Source organism: Sciurus carolinensis, chromosome 2 (genome assembly GCF_902686445.1).
Source record: "Sciurus carolinensis chromosome 2, mSciCar1.2, whole genome shotgun sequence".
NCBI lineage: Eukaryota > Metazoa > Chordata > Mammalia > Rodentia > Sciuridae > Sciurus > Sciurus carolinensis.
The window spans coordinates 167,856,340-167,876,798 of NC_062214.1; the positions used below are offsets into that span (position 1 = coordinate 167,856,340).

General features: G+C 52.8%; 1 protein-coding gene across 1 annotated transcript in view; it reads right to left on the reverse strand.

Annotated features, from left to right (window-relative positions):
* Positions 1 to 20,459, reverse strand: part of Actn1 (actinin alpha 1) — a 91,838-nt gene that overhangs the window by 10,041 nt on the left and 61,338 nt on the right. Inside the window, 9 exon segments of the mRNA XM_047540463.1 lie at positions 13 to 163; positions 3,181 to 3,328; positions 4,806 to 5,036; positions 5,910 to 6,002; positions 12,780 to 12,865; positions 14,711 to 14,792; positions 17,082 to 17,160; positions 17,870 to 17,957; positions 19,689 to 19,775. Coding sequence (XP_047396419.1) covers positions 13 to 163; positions 3,181 to 3,328; positions 4,806 to 5,036; positions 5,910 to 6,002; positions 12,780 to 12,865; positions 14,711 to 14,792; positions 17,082 to 17,160; positions 17,870 to 17,957; positions 19,689 to 19,775 — 1,045 coding nt within the window.

Here is a 20,459-nt window from a genome sequence, read left to right on the forward strand (position 1 = left end):
GGGCAGGCCTACTTGAGCTCCTGTGCAATGGCCGCTATCTGCTCCACGCGGTCCTGGTGGGCAGCCAGGTCGCTCTCAAAGGCCTCGTGCTTTTTGAGCAGGGCCTTGATCTCAGACAGGGTGGCCGTCTCATAATCCTTCTGCCGCAGCATGGCCTCTTTGCCTGGGTTGAGACAGAGGGGTGAATGGCTGAGCACCAGACGGCGAGTGAGGTGGGGGGCATCTCCTTGGTCCCAGCCATTCGCCCCTCGAGCCCCGGCAACTCCCCTGGAGGTGTCCGCCACACAGCAGTCTGCAGTGTGTGAAAGCAGAGGTGCCGCCAGAACACCCGACCTCGGGGACCACTGAACGTCAACCCCCGGCACCGCTGTTTCACAACTGCTCCTACGAGTCTGCATACAGCAGCCCCTGTGGCAGCTTGTGAGCAACGGGGGTGCAGTACTGACGGGAGGAGAGGAAGTGTGTCAGCCGGGCCGCTGGAAGTTGCCATTCCCAGTGATTTTCCTTCTTTTTTAATTTTTGGGGATTGGACCCAGGGGCACCCAACCACTGAGCCGCATCCCCGGACTTTTTCAAATTTTATTTGAAGACAGGATCTCACTGAGTTGCTTGGAGCCTCACTAAGTTGCTGAGGCTGGCTTTAAACTCTCGATCCTCCCGCCTCAGCCTCCCAAGCCTCTGGGATTACAGGTGTGTGTCGCGGCCCGGGGCCCAGTGTTCTTTCTAAGAAAGCAGGCTCACTGAATTTCGAAGCTTTTCTGGAACAACTTACAAGCCTACTTATCTACTCCTATTCAGTTTTACCTTACATGGACATTATGTTTAGACACTGGACTGTTTTCTCTTTTTAAAATACTTAGCAGCTCGGGATCAGAATTCCTCCTTTGGCACCACAGTCGTCCCATATACCCTTGTCCCTCAGTGTCCAGGTGGGATTGGTTCCAGGATCCCTTGCAGACACCAAAACTGGCAGATGCTCAAGTGCTTTATATAAAATGGTATGGTATTTGCATATAACATACACACATCATCCTGCACACTTTAATTTTTTATTTTTATTCTTGTTTTGGGTGGTGCTGGGGACTGAGCCCAGGGCCCAGGGCATGCTCTAGACAAGCCCTCTACCACTGAGTTACATCCCCAGTCCTTTTATTATTTTATTTTGAGACAGGGTCTCCCTAAATTGCCTAGGCTGGCCTCCAACTTGTGATCCTCCTGCCTCAGTCTCCCAAGCAGCTGGGATTACAGGCGCACAGCTCCTCTGGTATAAAATCATCTCTAGATTGCTTGCACTACCTAATACAATGTAAATGCTATGCAAATAGTTGTCATGCTGTATCATTAGGAGACTAATGACAAGAAAATAGCCTGTACGTGATCAGTACAGATGAAATTCCTTTTTGTTTTCAACGTTCCAAGCCACAGTTGGTTGAGTCCTCAGATGCAGAAAGCATGCCACAGGGGGCAGCCTGTACCACTCCCACCCCCACCGCATGAGGAACCACTCACGGCCAGCCGTGGGCATGCCGGGGAGGCTCGAGCTGGGGTAGATGTTTCACCACAAAAGCCTCGAGGCCTGATTTCCTCAGGCTTAAGGTTAATTCCTTCGTCTCAAGAAATGGAATTCCCAGGTTAGACTGCAATTAGTCACATCATTAGGTGTGAATGCGGGTAACCAAACCGCTTTCCCCAGAGGCTGTACTGGCACCCCAGTGGGGCCAGCCTTGCCTGTGTCGTGGCCGTGAGCTGTTTCTTGGCCCAGGAGAGGACACCAGCAGCAAGGGGGTGACTCGGGGCACTCAGGCCTCCACCACCCCCTCCCACTCTGACCCTGCAGGCGCTTCCCACAGGGCCGCACGCCCACACCCCTGAGCCGAGTCCAGCGCAATCCTAGCCCCTACGTCAAGCCGGGCCACTCCCAAATGGCCACAGGGTGCGGCCCTGTTCATCTCTAGTCTGAGAAGCACAAAAAAGGGCTGAAAGGGGGAGTCTTAGGGCCTTGAGCTGTCACTCAGCAGGTCTGCCACAGGGGCTTCAGTTGATAAGGCTGGCAGAGCCTGAGGAGGCTGGCAGCCATTCCTCCCTCCAGGTCTGGCCAAGGTTCCCCCAGGTACGACTGTCTCTCTTCAGCGTTAACCTCAGCCACCAATAAGAAGACTCCAGAAGGGGTTCCACGTGCCTCTAGATTCAAGTAAGGAGGACACACGTTTTAAGGCAAAGGTCCGGGTCCCCTGATCCAAGGCCAGGAAAGAGGGAAGGAAACAGACAGCAAAAAATGTCAGGGGCTGCTCTTTGCTGAATGCATGCTACCTGCTGGGCACTGAACTAGGATGCAAGCCTCACGGCACCCCAGGAGGGGGCGCCAGGTTGACTAGTGTCACCCTCCCAGCCTCACATCAACCTAGAACCTCAGAGTGCAGCCTTATTTGGAGATAGGGATTACACAGATATCAGCAAGGTAAGGTGAGGTTAAAGTGAATTAGGGTCTTTACTAGAAAAAGGAGCGATTCAGTGTCAGAGCAGAGAAGCCATGTGAGAATGCAGGCAGGGACCAGAGGATGCAGCTACAAGACCAGGGATGCCAGGGACGCCTGGCCTCCACCAGAACATTCTCTCCCCTTTGGAGCCTCCAGAGGAAGCAATCCTGCTGACACTTCAATTAACTCCTGAGCCATGAGGATGAATTTCCGTTACTTTATGCCACCGAGAGTGTGGTGATTCATTACCGCAGCAAAGGATGCTGACATAGGAGGACATACCAGCCCCTGTACTTTACAGATTTGGGGACAGACCCAAGGTTAAGGCACCAATTCTAACTTACGCTGCTTCTAAGGGGGACAGTCAGGGTTCAAACCCACTCACTGACTCAGGAGAGGAAGAAGCAATGAAAGCACGATCTAAACTAGCATCTAGATAGCACTGCACTATGCCGGGATCTCCTCTCAGTTCTGCCCATGTCCTCATTGATTCACTGCTCATCGACCTGTGAGATTGGAACTGTTATTATCCCCATTTTACAGATGAGGAAACCAAGGCAACCAAAAGGCTAATGAACTTGCCTAGAGCCAGAGAACTAGTATAAGACAGGACTAGCAAGAGAAGAAAGGAGTCATGGCGGTGGCCAGGTGGGAGACTTGCAAAGCCAGAACCTCTGGGGAGGTGGGGGCTGGGGGGCCTTACCATCTGTCCAGGCCTCGTGAATGGAGGCCTTCTGCCGGAACTTCTCTGCCAGGTGGTCCAGCCGCTCCAGCCTCCGGATCTCATTCAGCAGCCACTCCTCATAGCCCTTCTCTGCCTGCTCCAGGCAGCCCCAGGCATTGTTGATGTCCTGCGGGGATGGGAGGCGCAGTGTTAGGGCCTGGCTTGGGCCTGGACCGCAGCCCTCTGGGACATCTACAGATGCTCTGTGACTTCGGGGAGGAACCTCTTCCCAATTTCTGCCCCACACCCACCCCAGCCAGCCATCCCAGCCCACCTCCTGGGCAGGGAGTGGGGCCTTGGTCCACAGGAGCCACCCAGTTACAGGGCTTCTGAGTATGAAGTCCTGCAGGATAAGAGTCCAAGGCCCTCCTGGTCCAGTCTGGCTTCCCACAAGACTTTGGCCAATCACCGAGGCGCCAGGGAACCAGAACAACAATGAATGAGGCAGGGAGGCCCTGAGCCACCCCCCCCATCACCAACACATTCCTGGATTCAGGCTTCTGGGTTCCAGGCAGTAGCCTGGGGGACCCAGCCCAAGGCTCTGAGGGGACAGAAGCTGAGTAGGGCTGCCTCTACTGTTAGTGCAAGGACACCCAGGTGAGCACACTTGGCCTATGCTCCCTCCTCTCCACCCTGCCCCCCAGGGCCAGGCTGCATCTGTCCCACCCAGGGGCGCCTTTTCCACTTTGCAAGAGCACCCCAATTGGGCCAACAGCTGCTGTGGCCCCTAGAAGCTACCGAATCAGACTTGGAACTCCAAAGAGGACTACAGTTTGCCACACTGTGCATGTCAAAGTTGTGTTTTTTGTTTTTTTGTATGGAGGATTGAACCCAGGGGCATTTTACCACTGAGCTATATCCCCAGTCCTTTTTATTTTTATTTTAAAATTTTATTTATTTATTTATTTATATTTTTGGTGGTGCTGGGGATTGAACCCAGGGCCTTGTACATGTGAGGCAAGCACTCTACCAAGTGAACTATATCCCCAGTCTTATTTTTATTTTGAGACAGGGTCTCACTAAGTTCCTCAAACTTGTAATCCTCCTGCCTCAACCTCCCAAGCTGCCGGGATCCACAGGCAGGCACCACCATGCCCAGCTCCTGATGCTAGTATTTTTATATAAAGCAGGCTTTAAGATTTACCTAAGAATTATATTTATATATCAAGACTAAAGGATTCTTTTCAAAATCTTTAATAAACATTGATAATGGGGAGTAAGACCATGAGTAATTTCTATTTTTTGTATTTTACTTACTTGTATCTTTGAAATATCCTACCCTAAAAAAAAAAACCCTACTACTTAGTAAAGTAATAATTTTTAAAAAGTTCTTAAATTCCATGAAAGTAAATACTAACTTGTTGCTTGGTTCAACATTTGGAGGGACGTTCTGTTTACAAGGATGATTTTGGCGGGGGGAGGGCTGGTGGTGCCAGGAGGCCTGGGTAGATGCCCCCTGAGCTTGGGTGGGGATCTAGAGGGGAGCCCTGATTTTGGAGCATTGTGGGTAGGTAAAAACCAGTCCCCCACCCCCCAGGTGCTGCACTGGTCCTGAAGAAGCAGCAGGGACGGAGGCGGCCAGGCTGGGGGCTCCAGCTGCTCACCGAGACCATCCTGCCCTCCGAGGGCATGAAGGCGGGCCGGTTGCTGAGCCGCAGCTTGGTCTGCAGCGTGTTGAAGTTGATCTCCAGCTGGCACTTCTCCTGCACCTTGGGCGGTTTGTGCAGGCGCCGGTAGTCACGGAAGTCCTCCAGCTTCTGCTGCATGGCATGCATGGTGTTCTCGGGCACCCGGTTCTCCAGCCAGGGGATGGTGCGGCGGATCCACTCCAGCAGCTGGAGAGAGAGTGGAGGTCAGGGGGAGGATGCTGGGAGAGGGGAGCGCTTCCTCCCTTCGCAGGGACGAAGGCCTCTCCTGCCGGCACAATCCTGCCCTACTGCCATGCTTGGGCATTCCCAGGCTGTGACACCAGGTTCCAGGGTGTTCCCTCTAAGAACCAGAGGCTGCGTGAAACCTGGCTCCTGGGGCCTCCTTCACTCACCCCACCCGCCCTGCAGGGGAAGAACCAGAACTCAGTCCTATTAACTGACTGGGCCTCAGTTTGTCTGTCTATGCCGTGGACGGGGGATCTAACAGCTGCTCCCTGAGGTCCTTGCCACCAGATTTTCTGGGATTTAGAATGTGGGTCCCTGACCCAAAAAGGGTTTCTAGGGCAGAGAGCTGCCTGGGGCACAGGCAGGGAACAATCTGGATTGCTTTTCCTGAGTCAAGGCGATGGTGGTGGAGAAGATGGAGGAAAAGTAGAAATGATGGAAAATACGGGGAACCCTGTAAGGTGCCAGGTACATCCCACAAATTAACTCATCTGAATAATCAGAGGAACCCTATGGGTTTAAGTGTGTAATCACCCCACAATATGCAGGAGGCCACCAATGCCCAGCCAGCTCATGGGACTGGCCACGGCAACCTGGCTGGAACAGTGGAACAGGGACGGAAGTGCTGCCACCTCTCTACTTTCTCTCAGAGCCAGAGCAGAGCCCAAGCTGTCCCATCTTAACTGTGGTGGGATCATGGACGACACCCAGCCTGGGGACTATGTCCCCATGATAGACTTGGAGGTATAGGTTCTGGGGACTCCTTTTCCTTCGGGGTAACGAGGCACAGGACCTTGCTGGGGCCAAGTCAGGAGAAAACCAGGGGGTACCCACATCACTGGCCAGCTTCTCGTAGTCTTCCATAAGCTGCTCATTCTCCTGGTTGACGGCCAATACCTTGCAGATACGATTGGCAGCTGTCTCTGCCTGGCAACAAGACAGGGAGAGTCATGAGCAGCCAGCCCCAGCAGCAGGGCCACCTGGACACACCTGTGCCGACAAAGCTCCTCCACCTGAAGCTCCCTGTGGATGGAAGGGAGCCTCCAAGGTTCTCAAGTTACATCCCTCCTCCCTCTTCTTCACCACCCATCTGCCAGCCCATGGCCAGGTCTCGTGGGTCACAGGAGCCTGGATAAAGGTCTTAGTGGCTGACCCAGGCCCCTGGAGAAGGACCTGAGTCTGGGACCCAACGTGCATGTTGGGAAGAAACCAGTCCAATGACAAGATACACTCAAAACACTCAGGTCAGGTGGAGAGGTGAAGAAAGGCTTGCCCATCCTGGAATTTCAAGTGGAGGCCTTGGTTGCAAAGGCTCAGGGCCTCAGTCTGGATTTGCCAGGATCGTGGAGATGTGGGAATTCAAATCTGGGAGCCTGGGAGAAGCTGCTACTGAGAACCAGTATGTGCTCTAAGGATCCCTGCACCTCCCACGGCAATGAGCCCAAGAGGAAACCAAGGGGCCCTTCCGCATAGTGAGGGCAGGACCAAGGATCAAGCCAGCACAGGCCCCGCTGGGGAAGCTAAGCACTCGACACACAGTGACCACAGACAAGCCTCAGCCTGGAGAGGAAAGAGAGGGGACAGAACGGCAATGAGACACGGGCTTGGAGCCCCCTGGGAGACACATCTTCTGCAGCCTAACACCAGTAAGGCCCACGTTCCTCCATCTACTTCACTTGGGTGGTTTTGGAACAGAGCTGTGTGCTTGCACCCACTCAGCCTCTACACCAAACGACAGGGAACCCAAAGCCCTGTGGCGGCCACCGGTAGAACAGAAGACAGCCGAGGTGGTGCAGATAACGCCTGGGGGAAGACGGAGCTGCATCCTGGGACTGTGCAGAGAGGGGACCCTGGTTTACAGGGAAGGAAGACGCGACCTCGCATCTGGCTGATGAACAAGACGAAAAGGGTTTCATCTGCAGCAAGACCACCTGAGGCCAGGCCAAAGGAAGAATCTGAGATGAGGACGCTTGGAATCGGCAGGAATGATGAAGAAGACCTAGATGCTTTTTCTGTGAAGAACTTTTCAAACAGGACGTAGGCCCACCAACTCACATGTCTTGCGAGTGACTGTGCTGGGGTATACATCGGCTGGGGACAGAAATATCACCCCGAGGTCCCTTCAACTGCAGAATCGAGAGACTGTATGCTTACAGGGCAAGGTGTCAGAGGGGGCTGGGACTTCCTGAAGACAATGTGGGGATGGTCTGAGGGTGGCCGAAGAGTCCTTTGATGGGGACTTCAAGTCCCAGGTCTGAAGAAACTGGGGCAAGACGGCATCCGAGGCCCTCATCCCCTGCCCCCGTCCTGGAGCTTCCACGGCCATCTCTCAGTGGAATTCCAGAATGATGTCACTCCCCTTGACGACTACTGAGTAATAACGGGGAATCCCAAAGGCCTCGAGGAGGGAATTTCCTCCCCCGGAGCCTGTCCACAAGATGGGGTTCCAGAAAGAAAGCAGGGTCATGGAAACCAAGCCCATGAGGCTGGCTGGGGGTGGCAAAGCGCCCGAGGTCACTGAGGGAGCCTCCACTGAGGACGAGGGTAGGCACCAGGAAGGGTGGAGGTGTTCTACCCCAGGCTGAAATGCATGTGAGGAGGTGGGGCAGCGCACGCTGCCACAAACGCCCTGGTGAGCAGAAAAGAACAGGGCGGCCACCCAGCATGGCCAGCAGCCGCGCAGCTGTGATTTCTAACGAGGGAAGCCCACCTCCACCTGCCACCCTGCTGCTGCCTCCTGGGCTCCACGGCCCTAAATTGTGACCTATGCGTCAATTCGTCAAACGGATATGCCAAGAGTGGGGTCTGAGTTCGTGGGACTTTGGGTGTGTCTGCGGGCCTCCAGAGCTTCGCCATCCCCAGGGTCACATGGGGCTCCTCTGGATGAAGTCTGGGGAGATTCCTACGTGGGCCTCCCAGGGACTTTTCACAAAGATCCAGCTTCTTTCCCAAGCCCATGTCCTGGCTTGCCCCTCCCAGGCTGGCCTCGGCAGGAGAGGATGACCGAGAACATGACCAACACACCAGCAGTCCTGCCTCTGGGAGTAACAGAGGCACCACTCACAGAACAGAAGGGCACTTTCTTTGTAAAGGGCCTGTGTGCAAACATCTCGGGGGTCGCCTCTCAGGCCGGCAACCTGCAGGAGGCCGGAACCTGGAATCCAGACTTGATTCTTGGAGAAAAACAAGAAACCTTTCTGCTTCCCTCACTCTCCCTGCTAATCCTCACAGCCCGACGGAATCTGCTGAGGGCGTTCCTTAAACTGCTTCCCAGCGGCCCCGTGAGGACCGGCTCAGTTACCACCAACTCCCACCCAAGAAGAAAGAAGAGGTCAGCCAGGAAGTGCCAGCTCGGCTGGGCCTGGAGTGTGGGGACGCTCCTGTCCATGACCTCAGTTATCCCAGGCTTTCTAGCTTTTTCCCCTATCGCTGCAAGCACCCCACGCTCCATGGGGGTTTAGGAGAGAGACACCCAGAAAGACCACAGTACACAAGGAATCTGGGAGAGCCTGCATCAGTTACGGAGCCCAAGGGAGAGCAGGTCTGAGGGAGGAAAGACACACTCCCTGGGGGAACTGAAGAAATGGAAGTAACTTCACAAGAAAACACAGGGGAGTCCCCGCTTCGGGTTGGTTCCTGCCAGAGGAGATGGGATGCTCTGGAACCCAAGCAAAGAACCAGGATGCCCAGGCCTTTCTGATGCCCTAGGGTAGAACTCGTATGAGATCAAGTGCCTTAAGCACAGATAAGCAATGGGCTGAGAAAATACAGAAACAGGCAAGGTGCTCTCCGAGTGTCAGGGAAAAGACAACTACGAGTTTGTGTTTCCCGTTCCACGGCTTGTACCTTCACGTCCTTCTGCGACCTACTTCCTTCCATCTGTATTATTATACAACTTAACACACAACGATACGCTTGCTTTGTATCTGAGTTAAGTCTTAAAGCATTATGGACTCTCATCTCCAGAGTTCTTCACAACCCAAGCCAGCGGTCCCCTTCACAGGCAGCACTGAATTATCTGGGGCAGGTATAGGTTAGAGAGGGAAATGTCCTCAGGTGACATAGAACACCCAAATGTGGCCAAGCAACACCCCAGCTCTGCCACTCACAACCCACAGGCTCACATGAATGTCATGAAGATCTCACCAGCGACGTTTTTAGTCAAAAAATTCCCCAAACTAGAATTGCCCCATTCCCTCCTCCCACACCTGCCTGATGCCCAGGTTGTCTTGAGCCAGCAACCACACCTGCTGTTCCTGCTGCCAAGGCCCCAAGCCCAGCATGGAGCAGCCCCAAGACGAGGGGGCAGGGGACAGAGGAAGTGGCAGGAGGGTGGCAGAGCTGCCCTCTCCAGCTGCACTTTGGCTCCCCGGGAGTCCCGCTGTGTAGCAGCCAGTCAAGGCAAACTCGCTCTCCTTTCTCAGCTTCTGTCCCTGCACGAGCTGCAGCCGCCTCTCCACCGGCTGCTTGCCCCTTCCCAGTGGGGACCCCTATTCCACCCTGAGTTCCCCAAGGTCAGGTGCTGCTGCTCAGGCAAAGCCCCACAGCCAGCCTCCCCTGCTTGGATCTGGAGCAGAGTGAGCACCGCTCAGATGCGATGACCTGGCGGCGTCCCGTGTCCACGGCGTTCCCGGACAGACCAGGAGTTCCCAGGGTGGGAACGGGGTTCTTCCCCGAGAAGGTTCCCAATAGTGGAGCAAGTGCCTGATGAACCCAGGGATCCCTCTGTTCTTCAGAAGCATCCGGAACACCTGCATCAGATCAAGTTCCTGCAAGGGCTGATCCTCAGAAACAAGTTCCTCAAAGATCATGAACTTCAAAGCAAAGACGATGTAAACCAACCCTTGAGATGCTCTCCAGTCATTCTAAATCCCCATGGGGGGCACAGAGTGGGAGGAGAGCAAGAGAGAATTAGCACCAAAACCAGCCTGCCCAGCAGGAGCTGGTCCCCATCTAACCTGGAAAGTCGATCAACACACTCGCGTACCCTGTGCTAGTGTGGGCACACGTGCTAGGTGCACATGCGTGTTGCAAACGCACACATGCATTAGACTGCTGCCCTTCTAGTTCTCCTGTCCAGTTTGGCCAGAGAAAGGCAGGAGAGGAAGGAGGCCCGGGGAGGGCATGAGCTGTGGAAGAGTTCTGGTCAGTGCCAGCCTGAGGCAGTGAGGCAGTTAGTCTAGAAGGCTCCTCCTCCTTCTCCAGCAGCCCCTCCCCAGAGGAGAGGTGAGGACCCCCACCCCCTGCCTGCTTAGCTCTAAGCAGGTCCTCAGAAGTGGCTGGGGGCACCCAGGGCACCAGAGGAGCAACCCACCACCACCCCCAGTTTGTGACCTCGTCCTCAGATGTGAACAAAAGCAGCATGAAATGGTTGCAACAGAGGTGGGTAAATGGGACCAGGGCACGGGAGGTACAGGGGGTCTCGGAGGGAGAGCAGCTTCCACCCTCCCCGACGCGCACACGCCTACACCACGCCCCTCGCCCCCCACGGCACGCACATGCACACTCCCTCCCCCACGCACAACCACACGCCCTTCCCGAGCAGCAGCAGCCAGGACACAGAGGCTTCAGAGACGTAAGGCCGTGTCAACAGGCGTGGAGCCCAGGACAGGATCCCCGAAGAAGGAGAGGAGGAGGAAGAGGAGGGAGCCCAGGGAAAGGCCCAGCAGAGTCCGCCTGGCCGGGGCGGGGCAGGCACTCTCTCTGGGGTCACCAGTTGGGAGCTTGACCACAGCAAGCAGAGATGCTGCCTGAATCCTGGCTAAGCGGTGGGGGCGACAGGTCAAGAGGCCAAAGAGACAGCAGTCGAGGCGTGTGGGACAGAAAGAAAAGAAGTAGGAGTCAGGCAGGGAGGGCTGGAAGGGGCAGTACCTGCCTTCAACAGGGGTGAGGAGGCAACAGGGACAGGGTTGCTGCTAGCCCCTCTGGTTACTTTGTCTTATTTTTGAAGGCTGCCTCCTCCCCAAAGCACTAATTTTGCTTTTTCAAAGCATTGTAAAATGTCACGCTAATTTTGTTCGAAGGTGTTTTTACTGCCCTCTGCAGGAAAATTTTTAGAAACAAATATACAAATCTCCATCATCGATGGCACACGCTGGCAACTCCTCTGTAGGATGCAACCTGCACAACTGTCCAGGGCAGGCCTGGTTGGGATGTATCAGGCAGGGCTCTGGCCCAGACACCAGGGAGGAGAGGGGAAGACTTCTCCCTGCCCTGGCTGCCGGTTGAATTTGAGAAGATGACCTTGCTTAAGCAAGAAGGAGGGAGAGACAGAGGTAAAGGGGTCTTGGGTGTTTAAGGGCACAGCCAGAAAGTACAGCTAAGAGCTTTCTGCTTGGGATGTGGGTTCTGGATGCCGGGTCCAGGAAAGGAGCTGAGACCAGAGCTTCCTTCCCATGTGTGGGAGCCACGGGCTCCGAGCACAGGGAGAGGCGTGGGGGGCCACGCAGAGGCCGGGTTCCTCTGGCATCTTCAAGTGTCCTGGCCAGGGTTCGTCCTGTCCCCCTGCGGGGATGAGGGGCTTCTCTAGCCTCCTTTGGCCCCAGGCCTGCTGCCGGGGTGTCCAGTGAGGACGGGGGAGGGGGGTGAGGCCGAGGGGGAGCTCACCTTCTGCGCACCCGGGAAGGTGTGGCAGTGACATGAAACACTAGGTCACATGGCCTTCCCATCCAGCCTTAGCGTGCCTACACATCTGCACAGAGAAGGAGAAGAGGTTGAGAGGAGAAAGCAGCAGCAGCAGCACAGAACAAACCCGAGCAGCCATGGTGGACAGAGAGCGAAGGAAGGAAGGAGCAGAAAGAGAAAATCAGAGGTGGCAGGAGATGAGCAGTCAGAGGCCAGCGAGGAGGGGCAGAGGGCAGGAAAGGGCCTCCTGTCATGCATTTCAAGACAAGTCACTCAGATGCCATGCAGAGCACCTGGCGGGCCCACAGACCAAAGCCAGAAAGGCTCAGCGGTCAGGACGACACTGCTGCTTCTGGGGTCCGGCCTTCGAGGGAGGCCTGGGGGAGGGACATCTGCTGTGCAAGCTCAGTAATGAAAATGTCAAATCCTCAGTGCCTGCAGGGGCCCTTGCATCGAGATGCCCCTGCGCAGTGCGGAGCCTGCACAACTGAACTTTAACCACAGGCCTCCCGGAGCAAACCCAGGCCAGGACACTTGAAGGGGTTCACGGCCGCCCACCTTCAGTCTCCCCTCCTCTGTCTGGTTACACAGAGTGCAGATAGACCAAATGGGGTTCCCAGGCAGAACACAGAGGGAAGCACAGGGGCCCAAAGGTGCTGTGGACAGCACCGCGTGCCCCAGGGAAGTCCTGCCACTGTCAAGAACAGAGCTGGACCTGGAGGGGCCGCAGCCCACGCCACCCTCCAGACCCAGGACCATTCAGGTGGCCCATGTCACACACGCAGTCCTTCCTGCCTACACAAGTCGGTGGGTCCCAGAAGGCCCAGAAGTTCTTGCTTAAATTTCTCAGTAACGGGAGAGGAAGAGAGAGAGGGAGAGGGAGAGAGAAGAGGTGCAGGGTGGGAGAAGGAGCCAAGCGAGAAGAACACGCCACCTAAGAGCCAGGACTAACTCTACCCACGAGACGAGGCCATCCAGGCACCTGGATGGGGCAGGCGGGCGGGCGGGCAGGGCAGGAGGGCAGGTTTTGGGGTCTGGCACCAGGTGTGCTGGGCATGGAAGGAGCAGGGCCCCAGGTACCTTCTGGGCTCCAGAGAAGGCATGGTAGAAGCTGGACACGTAAGTCATGATGGCTTTCTCATCTGGCCGAGCAGTTCCAACGATGTCTGTCAAGAAAAATATGGAGTTAAAGCCAGCGGGTGACAGTTATCCCACTCCTTGGCAAATACCAAAAGGATTTAAAATCAGAAGACTATAGTGACGCAGCCACATCAAATGCTTACAGCAGCTCAACTCACAACAGCCGCTTAGAAGTCATGGAACCAACTTAGGTACCCTTCGACAGATGAATGGATTAAAAAAAAATGGGGTATATATACACAATGGAAAATTACTCAGTCATAAAGAAGAATGAAATCATGGCCTTCTGCTGGTAAATGATTATGGAAATCATGCTGGTAAATGGATGGAACTGAAGACTATCATGCTAAGTGAAATAAGTCAGTCCCCCAAAACCAAAGACCAAATGTTCTCTCTGATACGCAGATGCTGACTCACAATAGGTGGGGGTGGCGGGGAGTAGAGGTTCACCAGATTAGACGGAGGGGAATGAAGGCAAGGGAAGGGGGATGGAAATAGGAAAGACAGCAGAATGAATCAGACAGAACTTTCCCAAGTCTATATATGAACACTCGGCCAGTGTAACTCCACATGGTGTACATCCACGAGAATGGGAAATTATACCCCGTGTATGTGTAACAAGTCAAAATACATTCTCCTGTCATGTGTAACCAAAAAGAAAAAAATCCAGCGGTGAGCACACAGCACTCCTCCCAAGAAGGCACAAGAAGCAGCCAAGGGTACTGTAAAGTCCTCTCGCCAGAGCCTAGCCGGGCCCCCGCTGATGGGAACGGCAGAGGCAGAGGAACCAAGGAAGCCACAAGCCCAGGAGGAAAGAACATTCACAGGACGGCAGGGCCCCTATCTGCACAAGTTCAATGGCAGGACGGATGGGGGAGGAGGGGAGAAGAGATGCCAAACACCACCCAGGACCCTTGTCTGCCTCCCCATTAAAGCAGAACATCTCTCAAAGACATCTTGCTGTTGCTGGTTTTGCAGTGCAGGGACTGGACCCAGGGCTCCGTGAATGCGAGGCAGGCGCCCTGCCACTGAGCTTATCCTGAGCCCTTCAAAGACATTTCTCAAACAATGAGGGAGATTTGATTATGAACTGGGCAATAGATATGTCAAGGAATTATTGACGATTTGCCAGATACGAAAAATTGCTTTCCGGTTACCTCAGAAAATAGCCATATTTTTCAGGTAGGTATTCTGAGGTGGTGGTGAAATTATGCAATATCTGAGATTCGACTTAATATTTATTTCAATGAGGAAAAAAGAGAAAAGCGGTGACAAAATCTTAATCATCACTGCATCTGGATGAGGGATATACAGAAGGCCATTCCAAGACTCTCTTTGTTTTTGTGGATGTTTGAGATTTTTCCTAGTGACATTTTTTAATTTAAAATGCCACTGGGGGTTAGGGGAGCGGAGGGGACGGGGACAAACTTTGCAGCTCCTTTCCCGCCTCTTGACACGAAGCAGGCACTTTCAACATGGTGTCTGGCATATGGGCCCAGGGAGGGCCCCGAGGGAAAGTGGCCAGGGCAGAGGCAGGGAGGAGAAGACCTAGGAGGATCCCAGCCCGCCTCCCGGCCGACGCTTCCCCTGCCCGACAACCTCTGCCCACGCCCGCCCCCAGCAGAGCTGCTCGGCACGGTGTGAAGCACAGAGCCAGGCCGAGTGGCCAGGAAGCACGAGTTTCCAGCCCCAGGACCATATGTGTGGTAAAGATGTTCTCATGTCGAACCCTGAACCTGTCCCCACGCCGGTGGCCGCACTAGCACCTCTCCCCTGCGCCTCAGGGAGCAGGGAATCCTTCCAGGCAGGCAACTCCCAGGCTCCTCAGAGGAGGTCCCAGATGGTCCCCAAAGGCCAGGGAGCCCCGTTACCTTCAGCATCCAGCATCTTGGGGATGTCCAGATACTTCTCTGCCACATCGAAGGCCGTGTTCAGGTTTGTGAGTGGGTCGTCCTGGAAGGAGGAGAGGAAATGATGATAAGGGAAGCCATAACGAGTCACAGGTCACCCAGCTCTGTAGTCACAAAACTGGGGGCAGAGGGGCCTTCCAGCAGCCCCTGCCAGGCTCCACCTCAGGGCACAGCCCTGGTGGACAGGGCTGGCCTCATCACCAGGGGTCACTGGCTGGGGCTTTGAAACAGTCTCTTTCCTCTTCAGGCTTCAGTTTCTCTTTCAGGGAAGCAGGGTGAAGAATACTGGCCTACAGCCTGAGTTAGGCTAGGAAAGAATGGCTGCGAAATGCATGCTGGGAGCAGGAACCATCTGTCCTGGCTTCTGGCTACAACTCGGCCACTCATGGGTAAGTGACCTGGACTCAGTTTCTCCATCTGCAACTCAGGAGCTGGACTAGGCGCTCTTAACTATGGCTAGTTAGGGGTTACAGCAGGAGTCTGTTCATGTTCCTATTCCATGAAATCTGGGGGGGTCCTTCAGATAGCCACGGTTTTTTAACTATTCCTGCCTCTGCTTACTTTTCATGAAAACTGAACGAGGATGTGGAGAAACTGGGATCCTTGTGCACTGGAATGGGATGGAATCATGGCAGGAATATAATAAGATGCAACGCTGTGTGGTGTGACCAAACGATCCAGCAAGTCCACTTCTGAGTGTACAACCCAAAGAACTGAAAGCAGGGTATCGGAGAGATACGTGCACACTCGCGTTCTCAGCAGCGTTATTCACAATAACTGAAGGGTGGAATTCAACTGCCCATCAACAGAGGAATGAGTAAGTGGAACACCATACAGACCCACAATGGAATATTACTCAGTCCTAAAAAGGAGGGAAATCTTGATATATCTTCCAACACAATGAACCTTGAGAACATTATGCAAAGAAAAAACACTATAGGATGCTACTTGTTTTAAGTATCTAGAGAGTCAGATTTATGGAGACAGGAAGTCACCAGGGGCTGGAAGGAGTGAGGGGGCACAGTATTTCAGTTTTGCCACGTAAAGAGTTCTGGACACGAACAGTCGTGATGTTTGCACAACAGTGTGAATGGAAACAAGGCTGCTGAACTGCACGCTTAAGATAGCTTTTAAAAATGTTATGTATTTATTTTACCACAGTTTTTTTGTTTTGTTTTTTTGGGTTTTGGGGGGTTTTTTGGTACTGGGGACTGAACCCAGGGGCACTTAACCACTAAGCCACATCCCCAGCCCTTTTATATTTCATTTAGAGACAGGATCTTGCTGAGCTGTTTAGGGCCTCGCTAAGTTGCTGAGGCTGGCCTTGAGCTCACGATCCTCCTGCCTCAGCCTCCTGAACTGCTGGATTACAGGTGTGGGCCACCACGCCTGGCAAGTTTTTTTGTTTAGTTTTGTTTTTTAATTTTAAGAATTTTAGGAGGCCCTTTGACAGCATACTTACAACTGATAGACCTTTAACATTTATGCTTCAAATGTTTTCTTAAAGGATAATACTTAAGTGTATTATTGAGAATAAAAATGAAAGTTCAATATGAAAAAAAAAAATTTTAATGTGGGTGAAAAAACAAACCCTTAGTGAGGAAAGCTCCTGGTGTGCCCCCCACTTCCTTGCCAGTCCCCCAAACTGACCTAAGAAAGCCAATACTGCCAGCCCAGGACTCAGTTTCCCTGTTTGCTCAAATGAGAATTACGAGCAACCAAGAGAGAAATACATTCACTTCGGAAGTTTTTAGGAAAAAATTGCTCAAAACAGAGCAGATGAAGTCCTTCTGGGAAAGTCTCCGGCAGCAGCCAAGACGACAGAAAACGTAGCAAAGAGTGGAGGCCATTTCCACCCTGGGCCCCGCCAGAAGCACAAATGAAACAAAGCAGCATCCAAGGAAACCAAATCCAGCGGATGGCCTGCCCGCCCCAGGACGCGCTGCAGGTCAGGGACAAGGCTGTGTGCAGTACAGGACCTTAGAATGTTTTAAATCATACAAGTAACAACTTCCTCTTTACGAAACCCGGATACCAAGATGGGGATATGGCACCTAGAATGCCATCTAACAACGTACGGCCACAGCTCTGGCGATTTTCCTGGTGAGCTGTGTGTGCCCAAGTACCCACGGCAGCGAAGGAGCCCTAACAGGAAGGGTGGTCTTCTGCTCGCCTCTAGATTGGGCTCTGTCTGGCTAGTCTGTAGGGCCAACATCCCTCAGCCTGGGCTCTCAGAGCAGAGTCCCTGTCTGTCCTCCACTGGCCTTGTCCCCAGCTGCTGGGGATTGCAAGGGCAGGAGCTGGTGGCATAAAGTCAGGTGAGTATATGTACCTTCCGCAGCTTTCCGTAGTCAATCAGCTCAGGCCGGTGTCGGTGGATCAAGGCACAGAAGCCAAGGCCGTCCTTCCAGCTGCAGGGGGAGAGAACAGGGCAGGGGCAGGCTGGTGAGTAAGGCGTCTGCAGAGTGTGGGCAAACGGGCCACCGAGCACTACCCCAGGGCGGAGCACCTAGAGGAGCCTCCTTTATTCAAGATGAACACGTAATTCTTCAGAGCACAAGTTTAGACAGGATGGAGAGATTTCTTCCTGTCATAATCCCAGGCACTTGGGGTCAGGCCTTGGTAGGGGGTTGGTTCGTTGAGATAAACCAGTCACACGCATCCCTTCCCCCCACCGAGGTCCATGGCCCTGGTCTGCTGGTCTGGAGTCCCAGATCGGGACTTCCTGGAAATTTTCCTTGGGGATCTTCCTAGTAACACATATCAACCAAAGATATGTCAGGCAGTGGCCTTGTCCAAGGCCCTGCAGGGAGGGGGAAGGGATTCAAGGGGACAGCAACACCGTCTTTCCCAGAAAAGCTACTTCTTCCCCAAGGGCCTCAACTGTTCTAAAGCTGAGACCGATATGCCAAGGGGGCCCACAAGATCTTTTTTTTTTTTTTTTTTTTTTGGTAGTTGTAGATGGACAGCATGCCTTTATTTTATTTATTTATTTTTATGCATGCTAAGAATCAAACCCAGTGCCTCACACGTCCTAGGCAAGCTCTCTGCCACTGAGCCACAGCCCCAGCTCTAACAGGTCTTGAAGGAAGCAGCCGAGCCCCAGCCCCTGGCACCCACCTGATGTGGAAGTTTTGGATGTTGACATTTTTGTAAGGGGCCGTCTTCCTCTGACACCACAGGAGCAGCCCTTCCTTGGCTGAGGTCTCTGCGGGGAAGGGGACAGGCAGAGGAATGAGTGAGCTGATCCAGGCGAGGGAGGGGTGCTGGCTTCCAGGAGGCCTCACTACAACCTCTAGATTCTAACCCTGCTGGTACCAAGGAGGCAGAAGCACCAGCCATCATGTCTCTCTCCTCCACAGATTTGAGAAGTTATGTGAGAAACAGGAGAGTGAGGTAGGAAGCAAGCTGGCCACCAGATACTGGAAGCAGCCCTCAGATGTTCAGAGGCATTTCCCCCGCTCCCACTTATACAAGAAAAGTCAGCAGCCTGTCAGGCAGGCAGTCACTTTGGAAGGAACTGGATTAGACTGAGAAATCTAAAGGACCAGGAACCTCCAGGCAGAATCATGTAGCCTGCGGAGTGAGAAGAAAGCCTGAGGATTCTTACTCAGGTTTTCAACCACCTTAAAAGAAAAAAAAAAGGTTTCTTTGTATTTATTACATGGATTGGCACTGATGCCCTCTGCTACTCTGTGCATGAAGAAGTCACCTAGCTATAAGTGAAGACAGGAATCCGAGACCCAGAAAGCTCCCAACACCTGAAAGGCTGCAGGCTGCACACTGCCCCCATGTGTTCACACCTGTGAATTGCAGGTTGTAGTATCTAGTGAAATGGGTTGTGATTGACCTCATTTACTTTTGACTCATAAAATGGACTTCAAAGTGACATTAAAGGGTTCCTAAAAAGATTATAATTTAGGCAAAAACAAGAATGAAGATATTGTCAAAGTGAATGCTTTTTAGTGCAAGCTTTTTGTTGACTATATAGCAAGATTAAAATAATGATTCAATTGGAATCAACAAAAAATACACTTAAAAGAATAAAAAGCATGAAGAAAGCTATCTGGAAAATGGATTTACAGCCACTATCACTAAGAAGTGATTCAATTCACCCACTCCAGCTCTTCACACTGTATACAAACTTAACTTAGACCCTCATACTGCTATATTATACAGTGTCAAACCAAGATTTGCATGACAAAGCAACTTAATCCACATTGTTTTCATTAAGAAATCCCTATGAATGAAAATGTGTTTTAAGATTTCTATACCATTAAAATGATATTTTAGAAACATTATCTCCATATCACGTTTTAAACTTTTGTTTTGGTGCATGTGTTTTATCATGTGCACAGCAAAGCACAAATGCAGCAAAATAAACACATGCATGTCAGACATAGAGCCCGAAAACTGCTGGGACATGGAGTCAAAAGTTGAGATGGATCACTACCACAGACCACGGTAGGCCCCAAAGATCTGCAAAGTGGCCACCAGAGGGTGCTGTGGGAGCAAAGTGGAGGACCGAGTCCTCATCTTTTGCCACCCAAGAGCTAGGTGGCAAAATCCAGTATACTTCCCCATAGCGGACTTGGGCTTCCTAAAGTGGGTAGTTTCCATGGGGCCAATAAGTCTATAGGGTGCTTATGATGTACATGCTTACTGCTATAAACCTCCCTCTTAGACTGCCTTTGCTGTACCCCATAAGTTTTGGCTCAACATGCCTATAGGAATCAGCGCCTCAAATAGCTCACACTTTTCTACACAGACTAGGAGAGAGGGCAGGTGCCCAGAAATGGGTAAGAAGCCCAGGACACGGTCTGTGATCCAGTGTCATTGGGGAGGGGGGTGGTGAGGGAGTTCTCCTGAGCCCAGGGAGGAAGACAAGATGGCACAGGCAGTGGGGAGGTACAAGCTTGGTGAAGAGGGAGAGGCCCACCTTCCACAGAGATGTCCTGGATGGCAAAGCGAAGGATGATGGTCCAGATCATGCCCAGGGTCATCTTCACGTTCCCATCCACGATTTCTAGAGAAAGAGCAGCAGGACACATTAGGACAGGCCGCAGCAGAGCGGAATTAACATTCCCTGAGCTCCCAGGTCACACTCCACGAACCACACGAGGGATCAAAGACCACGGAGCCCTACTTCTCAAGGAAAAGACGATGATTTTATTTATTTACTTCGTGCTGAGGATTGAACCCAGAGCCTCTCACATGCTCAGCACATGATCTACCTCTGAGCTACACCCCAGTCCCTAATAGGAGGCTTGGTTTGGTTCGGGTGCATTATAATTGTACATAATAGTGGAATTCATTGTGACATATTTGTATACGCACATAACATAATTTGGTCAACTTCACTCCTCTTTCTCGCCCTCCTTTCCTATAGTCCCCTTTCTCTACTCTTCTAGTCTTAAAAGGAGGTTTTGTTTAGTTTTGTTTTTCTTTACGGTTAGCACAGTCGACCACAACAGGTGCCAGGAGAGAAGTCTATTTGAGGCACAAGGAGGTGTGGGCGAGTCTACTGGGAGACAGTGGATGCAGCATCAGAAAAAGCCACAGAGAAGGGGCTGCCTTGAGCCCTGCACCGTGCCACCAGCCCGATATAGAGAGGTTGGGTTTCCAAGTTGTCACAGCAACTCTGTGAGCTGGGGGTCTCTGGGCACTCGCTCTCAAAATATCCATCCGCGGGCTGGGGAGATAGCTCAGT